Source organism: Saccoglossus kowalevskii, chromosome 17 (assembly GCF_978046115.1).
Source record: "Saccoglossus kowalevskii chromosome 17, keSacKowa6.1, whole genome shotgun sequence".
In the NCBI taxonomy this organism is placed as follows: Eukaryota; Metazoa; Hemichordata; class Enteropneusta; family Harrimaniidae; genus Saccoglossus; species Saccoglossus kowalevskii.
This window is the reverse complement of record NC_140657.1, coordinates 20414220-20427531: the sequence shown is the minus strand read 5'-3', so window position 1 is coordinate 20427531 and position 13312 is coordinate 20414220. Positions and strand designations below refer to the sequence as shown.

Below are 13312 nucleotides of genomic sequence, written 5' to 3'. Positions count from 1 at the left end.
TTACACTCGCCTGCTATCCACACAGAGGGTATTTGCTCTCAGCTTGTTTCACACACACATTGATTTGCATAATACTATGCACAAAAACAGCGTTTACAGGGTTTTTTTTTAGCATTCGCTCTGCCCTTATATCTGCATACATAAAGCCACAGCATGGCTATTATTATGCAAATCCATGTGGTTTGTGCATAAAGCATGCTGGGAGAGTGTGTGACAGTCACCACCATCATCTCAGTTTTTTTTACTAACCTACCAGATGATATCAAGACAAACAAAATACATTTTATCATGTTTATTTTCTCACAGTAATATTTTGTATGTATAATCAATAAAACAGATCGTCTACATCAAAATAATTGGGCTATAGAGATACATTATATTTACATTCTCAAAGAGTCCCATGGAGAAAACTATCGGTCCAACAAACAAGATTTATAATCAAAATCACTACATAATAAAACATGAATATTCATGAGTTCACTTTTAACCACCCTTCTAGTGATTACGAATAGGTACCGTTGCCATGACAACCCAACATACATATTGAATTAAAATAATAAATAACACAATTTGAATAAAAAATTAATAAACATATTTTTTTTCGTTTCATTATCATTACGGGCAGGGTAATGAAATATTTCATTTTAATGCTGGCGTACATAAGATTTCTTCAAACAGTAACATTCAAAACAGTAAAATTTGTATTGTCTGATAAACATTTTCAACTGATAGGAAAGTGGGCTCTGGTTACCGGATAAAACATGTAGACGAAAATTTGTACAAGTTTTACTAGGATCTTAGGAAGTCAGTGAACATTTCACAGGGTTTTTAGGGAGTCACAGTGTAAATTTCACTGGGTTCTTAGGGAGTCACAGTGAACATTTAACTGGGTTCTTAGGGAGTCACAGTGAACATTTCACTGGGTTCTTAGGGAGTCACAGTGAACATTTCACAGGGTTTTTAGGGAGTCACAGTGTAAATTTCACTGGGTTCTTAGGGAGTCACAGTGAACATTTCACTGGGTTCTTAGGGAGTTACAGTGAACATTTCACTGGGTTCTTAGGGAGTCACAGTGAACATTTCACAGGGTTTTTAGGGAGTCACAGCGTAAATTTCACTGGGTTCTTAGGGAGTCACAGTGAACATTTCCCTGGGTTCTTAAGGAGTCACAGTGAACATTTCACAGGGTTTTTAGGGAGTCACAGTGAACATTTCACAGGGTTCTTAGGGAGTCACAGTGAACATTTCACTGGGTTCTTAGGGAGTCACAGTGAACATTTCACAGGGTTTTTAGGGAGTCACAGTGTAAATTTCACTGGGTTCTTAGGGAGTCACAGTGAACATTTCACTGGGTTCTTAGGGAGTTACAGTGAACATTTCACTGGGTTCTTAGGGAGTCACAGTGAACATTTCACAGGGTTTTTAGGGAGTCACAGCGTAAATTTCACTGGGTTCTTAGGGAGTCACAGTGAACATTTCCCTGGGTTCTTAAGGAGTCACAATGAACATTTCACAGGGTTTTTTGGGAGTCACAGTGAACATTTCACAGGGTTTTTAGGGAGTCACAGTGTAAATTTCACTGGGTTCTTAGGGAGTCACAGTGAACATTTCACTGGGTTCTTAGGGAGTTACAGTGAACATTTCACTGGGTTCTTAGGGAGTCACAGTGAACATTTCACAGGGTTTTTAGGGAGTCACAGTGTAAATTTCACTGGGTTCTTAGGGAGTCAGTGAACATTTCCCTGGGTTCTTAGGGAGTCACAATGAACATTTCACAGGGTTTTTTGGGAGTCACAGTGTAAATTTCACTGGGTTCTTAGGAAGTCACAGTGAACATTTCACAGGGTTTTTAGGGAGTCACAGTGTAAATTTCACTGGGTTCTTAGGAAGTCACAGTGAACATTTCACAGGGTTTTTAGGGAGTCACAGTGTAAATTTCACTGGGTTCTTAGGGAGTCACAATGAACATTTCACAAGGTTTTTAGGGAGTCACAGTGTAAATTTCACTGGGTTCTTAGGGAGTCACAGTGAACATTTAACTGAGTTTTTAGGGAGTCACAGTGAACATTTCACTGGGTTCTTAGGGAGTCACAGTGAACATTTCACTGGGTTCTTAGGGAATTACAGTGAACATTTCACTGAGTTCTTAAAGGAGTCACAGTGAACATTTCACTGGGTTCTTCAAGAGTCATAGTGAGTTTCATAAAATTGTGTTCACAAACACTCCCTTAACATATCAAATCACTTGATGCAAATAAAATACTGTAAAGACATAGGTAATACTACATTGAAAACCAATTTCGGAAGAAAATATAATAAATAACTTCATTGTTAATGTAAAAAAAATGAAATGATGTAATTATCGTGGACCAGAAAAAAAATGATACATTTCTGGTCTGTGCAAGTACCTGTTTTAAAATTAAATCTTGTAAATTACATTAACTAGGTTTGTGATAAATTTTCATGTTCATGTGGATTCAATTTAGCAGATTGCACAAAAAATCGCAAATTAAAATTCAGTGAATACTTAATGCACTTGCATTAGGGTGGACCATAATTTCCTGTATTGAAATACAAAAGATTAATAACGATATCACTTCCAGAGCTTCCTAACTCCACTCCCATGGTGCACCACGACTTCCTGTATTGAAATACAAAAGATTAATGACAGAGCTTCCTAACTCCACTCCCATGGTGCACCACGACTTCCTGTATTGAAATACAAAAGGAATAATATGACATCACTTCCTGAGCAAGCTCCCTAAGCCTTTGAACAGCATTAAACTTTTCTGACCTTTCACAGAATAAACCACTACTACTACTACTCAGAATCATGTTAACTTTTGTTCTACTGTAAGAGCATTATATTTTGGTGATTCAATATTTTGAGCATATTCCCTGGGTTAAAAAACACAGTTTTGCCATTAATATAAAACAATAGGTTCTATTGTAATTTTAATTTCCCATAACAGTGAAATTTAAACCCACCAAATAATAATTACGTTTACAGTATTTCTCTATTTTATTTTATTTATTTGTGCCTGTGCTGTCGTCCATCATGCATTTTTTTTTACAAAAGTGCAAACTGATGCCCTACACACAAATCTTCAAAATCTACTTTAAATAAATGAACAAACACAGCATTGCTAGGATACCATGTCCTGTAATTATGGTTTACTTAATACTGTGAAATATGACTTGATATCCAGCATAACATTTTTTTTGGCATGATTTTACTATAAATTCCTTGGAAAAACTCATTTCCAAATACAAGTAAATTATACAATATTTCATTTCTTTTGAAAGTTCACCAAAACAAATTAACATATACAATGTATGTTATATGCATTATGAGGTCAATGAACCAATTAGTGTTGTATGTGATACACATACATATAACTTAATCTTAGTATGCGATGCATATGATCCAATCGTAGTATGCAATGCATATGATCCAATCACAGTATGTGATACATATGATCCAATCACAGTATGCGATACATATGATCCAATCACAGTATGCGATGGATATGACCCAATCACAGTATGTGATGGATATGACCCAATCACAGTATGCGATGCATATGATCCAATCACAGTATGCGATACATATGATCCAATCACAGTATGCGATACATATGACCCAATCACAGTATGCAATGCATATGACGCAATCACAGTATGCGATACATATGACCCAATCACAGTATGCGATGGATATGACCCAATCACAGTATGCGATGCATATGATCCAATCACAGTATGCGATACATATGACCCAATCACAGTATGCGATACATATGACCCAATCACAGTATGCAATGCATATGACGCAATCACAGTATGCGATACATATGACCCAATCACAGTATGCGATACATATGACCTAATCATAGTATGCGATACATATGACCCAATCACAGTATGCAATGCATATGACCCAATCATAGTATGTGATACATATGACCCAATCATAGTATGTGATACATATGACCCATAGTATGTGATGCATATGACCCAATCACAGTATGCGATACATATGACCCAATCATAGTATGTGATACATATGACCCAATCGCGGTATGCGATGCATATGACACAATCATAGTATGTGATACATATGACCCATAGTATGTGATGCATATGACCCAATCACAGTATGCGATACATATGACACAATCATAGTATGTGATACATATGACCCAATCATAGTATGTGATACATATGACCCAATCATAGTATGTGATACATATGACCCATAGTATGTGATGCATATGACCCAATCACAGTATGCGATACATATGACACAATCATAGTATGTGATACATATGACCCATAGTATGTGATACATATGACCCAATCACAGTATGCGATACATATGACACAATCATAGTATGTGATACATATGACCCAATCACAGTATGCGACGCATATGACCCAATCATAGTATGTGATGCATATGACCCAATCATAGTATGCGATACATGTGATCCAATCACATTATGCGATACACAAGACCCAATAAAAAGCATTGCTTTTTTTAATTAATAATTTATATTTCAAAATATAGACAATTGTATTTTTATTGTAAATGCTATACAATAAAATTCTAGAATCTTAAAAATGCTCAGTCTCTAATATCTGTATACCTGACACCCCTGTCCCTAATATGGTTTACTCTTCCTGAAGCCACAATTACCGTAAACAAAAAGTGAAATGATCTGATAGTTCAATAAGTTGCAAGATGTGATTAAACTGAACAAATATCTGGAAAGAATAAGGTAACATTTTTCAAATAGCAGATAAGAGCATTGTCAGCAATATCTGCAAAAACATATACTGCTAAATACTTTATTTTTCGTAAAGGGACAATTCAGTGAAAATAATATCCAAGGAATTTACCTTTTATTTTTACTGTATATTTTACATTCAACTCGTCAAAAATCGGTGAAAATAAATAAATAAACACCCAAAAAGTCTTTTTAGCGAAAATTAATTCCAGGTAAAATAAAGGATTTTATGGTATACCATATATGGAAACCAAGACCTATTGTGTCTTGCAACGCCAGTTGCATGAAAAGAAATATGTTTCATCAATATTTTGTAAACTTTCAAAAAGAATCCAGATGTCTATGATTCGAAATCAAAAAAACTGAAGCTGGTGTAGAAAAATGTTGACATAAAACAGGAGCTAATTACAAGATTGTGCCTGATTGGGTACCCAACCTTTACACCTAACAGTTGGACCAATCAGAGAGCAGCTTGTTTACTGACAGGTATTTTCAGCGTATCAGATTCTGCCTTGTATATATGCTGTAAAACTGCATATTAAAAGACGGTGGTTGTACAATGTGGAACCCATATTAGACAGAACATGTCACGAAGACAGTTTAACCTTTTCACCACCAGTTCCCTCTTTTCATCACAAAACAGTCCTATTTATAGTCTGTACTTTGGTAAAAAAAATTCCATTCTCACTGTTTCTGTAACAATTATTGATGTATACCAAATATTTACTGAAATAGTAAAAGATCATTTCCGTGAACAAAAATATTTCTCAAACAGTTATAAAAAACGGGCTGTGTTTACTTTTTTACCACTTATCAATGTAATATATTTGATAAAGTTTGCAGAACATAAATTAGATAACAAACTACTCACTTCATGTCCAAAGAACACCAATGACATTTCATTTCTATGATTTTCCATGATTCTGAAAAGATGTTTCATGTTATATCGCCCTCTAGAGGTGCTAAAACACACAATTTTCATGTTATACTGCCCTCTAGCGGAAGAAAGAGAAACACATTCTGGCTAAAATATTCTATAATAGTTTTTAGCCAAAAAGTAATACTAATGATGGATTTTTGTAAAAAAATTTTGTGCTAAAAAGATACAACAGCAACCACGTTGTTCTGCAATGAAGAGCAGCTCTAATAAACAATAATATCTTCGACTTTGTGTATCCGGCAAATAGATATGTACCCAGCAGGTTACAGACTATAGAAATAGTGCTATGGCAACGGCAATGAAATCGTTTTTGGGACAACACGATCAATTTTAGATGACTCTTCCATAAGTTCATTTAAAAGAGAGTCGTCTGAAACACCGCTAGACAGCTGTTTGAACATCACAAGTTCCTTGACGATGTAACAAATGCGTTCAATCTCCGATATCCTCACAATGAGCTCAGCAAACTTATTAGGTCTCTCTGGATACTGCTCTGTAATGTATGTTAATAGTTCATCTTCCACCTTCTCCTGTAATTCTGTCACTTGATCTGGTCGTGATAAATTTTGACAGTCTGCGTAAAAACAAATTGACGATTGAAACGTTAAACTCTGCAAAGCTTTCGTGCAAATAAGGAATAAGCGTTCATTTTTGTATTTTAGGGAAACATATCTAGGAAAGAAAAATTTCCAACAATCAGTGAAAGAGTAATGTTATTAGAGGTTAGGATCATCAGCCAGCAGATGTCCAGCACCAATATATAGCAAATTTGATAAAAATTTGTTAAACCACAGTAATATGCAAATTAGCTACTTAATATGCACAGGCATGGTCTCAAAACTACTCGTGTATGCGTGTTACCCAAAGATACTGTACCTATGTACTAAATTTGATAAAAACATGTTCAGAAGTTTTTGAGATTTTGCTTAAACAGGCTGAATAAGATAATATGCAAATTAGCTACTTAATATGCACAGACATGGCCCCAAAACTAATCATGTCTGCGTGTTACTCAAAGATACAGTACCTATGTTGCTTGCACAAACAGACAGACACATGGACACATCAAACTCATTTACACACATAGCTAGCTATTAATGAACAAATAGTGACAGTAATTTTTTAATAATAACGAATATTATTATAAATAAACCTAGATGGAAATAGAATTACATCACTGAAGTAAAATTATCATGCATGCATCAATCTCTTTTTGCTCAATGTATAACTCACTAAATTTGGAGTACGAAGCAGAGGAAGATGATAATACAGTTATCACGAGAATTCCGCAAAAGTATGCACTCAGTCAGCACGGGAGCACACCAAATGGTATGACCATCATACTACCTCACATTTACTTTGTAATATGTCATAATAACCTCATACATATATTGTTATACAGCTAGAAAAAGTATATTTTATTTTATTATTAAATTTTACTCATTTTTATGTACTTTGTTAATCGAAATGGATTCATTTTTTCATTGGTCTTGATAAAAATTTGTGACAAAATGTGGAAAAAATATTTTGTGATAGGCAAAACAGAGGTACATTACTTGGGGTTTGCAACTATGGTGACATGATACCAAGATCCCATTTCAATCTCGCTCTCGCATAAGTGTTCCAACTCAGAAAAATGCGAATGTGCATGCCCGAGGTAATTAGGATACTGGGATGTCCAAGTGGATCAAAACATGCTCACGATATGACGGATTACGATAACTATATTTTCTGTGCATTTTCGATGTATTACATTTTTTCACTATGAATGTGGTAATAGATGTTTTATTGTTTTATTACAAACCGCCTATGTCATGTCAGAAGGTCGTAGCATCAGTCTCGCTAACTACGAGATGAGACTTGAATGGGATTTTGGCATGATGTCACCATACAGAACTATGCGCGTTGCAAACCCCAAGTAATGTACCTTTGGCGGAAAAAGAAGACAGTGGCGCTCAATGGATTATTTTAAGGCATTCTCAGTCTCTGATAGTAAATGATTTTACACACCTGATCGGAGCAGTAACATCAGCTTAAATGCTTCTATTTCGTACTTGTCGATTTCCAGTCGCTTGAGATGTTGTGTGAAATCCAATAATCGTTGGAACACTTCCAAGACATGATACCGATTGGCCTCGTCTTTGTCCACTAGTTTGCCGGTGATAAACATTATATGGTCGTTGTGTGGGATAGACAAGTAGGCTAAGGTAGTGATAAAAGCTTGGCACCATGCACTTTGAAGTAATTTGATTTGATCTGCTGTCTGTAATAAATATATAATATCATATAAACCATGTTTTAATGTGTCAAATGTAGATTGAAGCACCATATGGGAGCACTATAACAACCCATGGGGGAGGGAGGCCATGGGAGGGAGGGAGGGAGGGAGGGAGGGAGGGAGGGAGGGAGGGAGGGAGGGAGGGAGGGAGGGAGGGAGGGAGGGAGGGAGGGAGGGAGGGAGGGAAGTCCGTCCGTCATTCAGTCAGTCAGTCATTCATTCAGTCAGTCAGTCATTCAGTCATTCATTCGTTTATTGATTTATTCTGTCATTTATTTATTCAGTTAACATTTATTGGAATGGATACAATAGACAAAAAAAACTGAAAAAAATGCACAGTTCCTGTTGTGTACATGTATTTAATGGTAGAGACTGTAAGCATAAAATTTCTGTTTTTTGCTATCAAGTGAATAATATTGTTGGATTGGTGTGTGACGTAGAATAAAACAGCAGAGTGAAAAGCTGGTAATTGTCACTTTGGAGATACATGTCTTAAGCATGTGAAAACGAATGATATCAATATCAATGAACGGTCTTTGAGCAAACAGCACCACTAGATCATTTTCCAAATCCAATATGGAGCTGTGGGACTCATTACTGTATCACAACCATCAGAATTAAATAAATTTAGTTAAATTTGGACGCTTTTTGTTTACTTGCAAATATAAGTTTACATAATCGTGTGATAATAAATTACATTACCCCCCCCCCACCCCACCCCCCCAACAGATAACCTTATTCAAAGCCCAGCCAATAAGTTTCAAGTTGATTCAATGAATTATTTTTAGTATGACAAGGATATGGCACATAGATAAGTACTTCTGGCATAAATTATGTGCTTTTATTACAACTGAACGCAATATAAAAATAAATTCTAAATTTAAATTATTATCAGTACGTTTTTTTTTCTGACCTTTAGGGGAAGTGTCATGGATATCTAGAAAATGATTAACCTTTTGAGTGCAATTGTCAACGCTTGGCACCATCTATAAAATGATTTTCTATAGTCTGCTCCTCCCCCCACATAAAATGTTGATTAAATTGGACAAATCTTTTGATAAAAAACTAAAAGCAATAACTGGAATTGTCTGTATAGTTCAAAATGATGATGAAATTTAGTGAAAATTTCATGAAATGTGAAAATATTTGCACTGAATTATGGCAGTGCCACTGTCAACGCTTGACACCATCTATAAAATGATTTTCTATAGTCTGCTCCTCCCCCACATAAAATGTTGATTAAATTGGACAAATCTTTTGATAAAAAACTAAAAGCAATAACTGGAATTGTCTGTATAGTTCAAAATGATGATGAAATTTAGTGAAAATTTCATGAAATGTGAAAATATTTGCACTGAATTATGGCAGTGCCACTGTCAACGCTTGACACCATCTATAAAATGATTTTCTATAGTCTGCTCCTCCCCCACATAAAATGTTGATTAAATTGGACAAATCTTTTGATAAAAAACTAAAAGCAATAACTGGAATTGTCTGTATAGTTCAAAATGATGATGAAATTTAGTGAAAATTTCATGAAATGTGAAAATATTTGCACTGAATTATGGCAGTGCCACTGTCAACGCTTGACACCATCTATAAAATGATTTTCTATAGTCTGCTCCTCCCCCACATAAAATGTTGATTAAATTGGACAAATCTTTTGATAAAAAACTAAAAGCAATAACTGGAATTGTCTGTATAGTTCAAAATGATGATGAAATTTAGTGAAAATTTCATGAAATGTGAAAATATTTGCACTGAATTATGGCAGTGCCACTGTCAACGCTTGACACCATCTATAAAATGATTTTCTATAGTCTGCTCCTCCCCCAACATAAAATGTTGATTAAATTTGACAAATCTTTTGATAAAAAACTAAAAGCAATAACTGGAATTGTCTGTATAGTTCAAAATGATGATGAAATTTAGTGAAAATTTCATGAAATGTGAAAATATTTGCACTGAATTTTGGCAGAAAAAATATCAAGCACACAAATGGTTAAGATAAAAAACAATTTCCATACCTTAATTTCTTTGAAGTAGGGCAATGTTCGTGCCCATGAGACCAGGCTGAACAGCTGGTGATCGGCAAAATGTAAAAAAATAGTCATATCTTTCAAGTTCTCAATGTTAGTTTCTTTACATATACTACAGTCAGACGTCTGAAATAGAAAACGTTGCTTCTCGAGAAGTTCAGTGAAAAAAGGTGATATTTGTGGCTTTGTGGTAGGCGCCGGTGAACTGATATCGCTACAACTGTTTGAACTGGAACTAGCTAGACTATCAGCTATGGATACCTCCAAAGACTTCTTGTTCATAAACTTATGAGATGATACTCGTTTTTTCTTGGGTTTAGGTTTCGCTTTATCTTGCTTCGCCAGTAAAAGTTTCCGTTTAAATTCAGAAGATCCCTCGTACAGACTTCGTCCACCACGTTGCCGATCAGTTCGTATTGCTGAAACGTATCAATGCAAGAAACAAATTGGTTATTACATAAAGTATGTGTTTCTTTCTTCATAACACATACATGTATATCATAATTGGAGTTTATGATATATGAAAAGACAAGCAGCCTATCGGCTGAGATAGCTCCGCTGTTAGCAATGCACATTTCAATTAAAGAACAAAAGATATCATTAGAAAATGAACAATATGAATAGTATCAAAGCAATGGGACTTGCTGTTTTCAACAAGAGTTCAAAAAAATCATTTTTCACCATAAATGATTGTGGTCTTTAACAAGAAGAAAATATCACTTTTTTTACCAAAAATGACTAAAATTAGAAAATTGAAGATATCATTACAAAATGAACAAATCTGAGAGTGGTTCACATGTAGTACCTATATATGTAATATCAAAGCAATTGGACTTGCGGTTTTTAACAAGAAGTCGAAAATATCACTTTTTACCAAAAACAACAAAAATATTCACCAAAATTAGATAATTGAAGATATGATTTTAATACGAAAAGACAGTTGTCAAATAAAGTTGTTTGTGACAAAGTCCCAAAATTGTTCGCAAAATAAATCTGAATAATTGCGATGACCATAACATTGAAATGTTTGTTCGAAAGAAGACTTGGAACTATGATAATACCACATATTATAGAATATAGTTATGTGATTTCTATATTTATTTCCAAGTTTGTCTCCAAAAAATAACTTTTTCACCATCAGTTCCCTCTTTTCATTACAAATCAACAAAATAGTCCCGTTTATAGTCTGCACATTCCTTCTGTTGGCTCCAAAATTAGGGTTCATTCCAGAAATATTGAAGAATATAGAAAGAAAAAAAAGTACAAAATAATTTTGACGAGAAAGTCTGGTAGGGCAAAGCTTAATGGCCATGCAGCTAGTTTTAAATTTAGTATTTTGTTGTCCTACGACAAAAGTGGTTTCCCGGTCACTGATTTCAACCTTTGTACAGCATGGAATACAAACTAAACATTACAAAATGAAGACAATGAATTTGTTTATTTGCAATATTTAATATTCAGTCATTCAAAGTGCTTGTTTGAAAATAAAACAATTCTTTCAAACAATATTAACATCAAACAAATAAACAGTAATCTATAATATGCTAAATCTGTGTGACCATTTATCATAGGTAGTCATAACATTTTTATGAAAAGTTTTTACAAATATGATCGTGATAAATTAAGACGACTTGAATAGTACAGAATCAATGTGCTTCTGAGTCTAAGCAGATGTTACATTCTGAGGAGGGAATCAAGAGAATTAATTGACAAAAGAATTGGTCAGTTGAAACGTGACAATCATGGACACTCCAGACGCCTGGCATCACTTACAATGACATTCTTTCAAATCAACCAATGTACTCGTAATTTACTTGTAACAGCTGACACAGCTAGATTGCAGGCATTTACTATAGAGGTCTCAGAGATCCCGTCTGCTGTGGCAGAGACCAATGGCCTCGCCGTTTGGGTGATTAAATTTAGTTTTAGAAGTGATATGGCATATCCTGCTGTTGTATTTCACAAATAAAATAAAATATGGATATACTGCATCATGGGTAATTAATTACTAAGTAATTAATATTCACAGATTTCATCTATTATCCCATGGCTTCGATGAACTAAGTTTCGTTGAAATCAGTCAAGTGGTTCCAGTGATAGAGAAAAGCTTAAAAATTATGCAAATTGAACATTTTTCAATTAAAGTTCTATGACTGTAAAACAAAATTGCCACAGGTCGGCCATTTTGAATTGAGCCAGAAAAAGGTGTGTCCCAATATGTCTAACATAAGTATTAAGCTTAATAAACACAATTCATCCATAGATGACCAAAATCCTGTTCTGGTATGGCAGAAATGCTTCATTTCGATGAATTGTTAGCATTAGAACATGACCATCTTCAATTGAACCATAAAAACGAATGAATGTGTATGTATATATGTATGTATATCCTAATATAATAATATTCGAGTAAAGTTTGAAGATTCAAGGCATGTCAAAAATATTATCTCTGAAACCGCATTCATTAAAACAAAACAACCACCAGTCGACCATTTTGAATCAGTAATCTTTCCAAGGTCGAGTCCCAGAATGACAGAAATTCCAAACTATTAAATTTATAATGGTCACCACTGAGCCATATCTCAAATCAGATCATGAAACAAACAAAGTTCTACACATATAATAAACATCCCAATATGTATAATGTATGTGTCAAGCATGAAAGGTGAAATAAGTTTCTGTTTTAAGATCGTGTCTGAATGGACACTAATTATTATCTTTAGAGAATTTAATTTCAACTAAGAGGCTTGATTATTAGAGTCAAGTTATGTAGTATTAATGATGGCATATGATTATTATCAACTTGCCCCTTGCCCGAAGATGGAAAATGGATTACAACAAGACATGAAATGTCAGTCCCAGTTATTTGAATATAAAATACAGGTAGTACAAGGAACATCTGCAAACAGGTGAATAAATATGTACTCTTTGTGGGTACAACTCATCATCAAGTGATTTCCCATAATCTAGTTTTGTACTGACAACTAAAAACTTCCACTGATCCATGTTCAGAATCTCAGAGTACACAAGTGCAACAAAACTACACTGTATTTGTCATACATGTATACTTGCTCAAGAAACTGCATTCATAAATCTGAGTGAACCTTGATGTACATGACTTCTTTGTTAATCGGGTCTTAGTATATTACCAGGACCTGGGTTTATTTCAACATCACCACTGGGTATCAGATTTATTCTCATGTTGTCAAATACAATTTGTTAACACAGTAAGGTTTATTATTTAAAATGTATTCATTGTACATAG

General features: G+C 34.5%; 1 protein-coding gene across 1 annotated transcript in view; it reads right to left on the bottom strand.

Moving 5' to 3' along the window:
- Nucleotides 1-277: 277 nt before the first annotated feature.
- LOC102804922 (uncharacterized) overlaps nucleotides 278-13312 on the bottom strand; it is a 52224-nt gene continuing 39189 nt past the window's right edge. The window contains exons 4-6 of the mRNA XM_006814310.3: nucleotides 10036-10466; nucleotides 7741-7993; nucleotides 278-6304 (exon numbers count right to left, since the gene is read on the bottom strand). Of these exons, the coding sequence (XP_006814373.1) occupies nucleotides 6015-6304; nucleotides 7741-7993; nucleotides 10036-10466 (974 nt within the window). The 3' untranslated portion in view covers nucleotides 278-6014. The remainder of the gene's footprint in view (nucleotides 6305-7740; nucleotides 7994-10035; nucleotides 10467-13312) is intronic.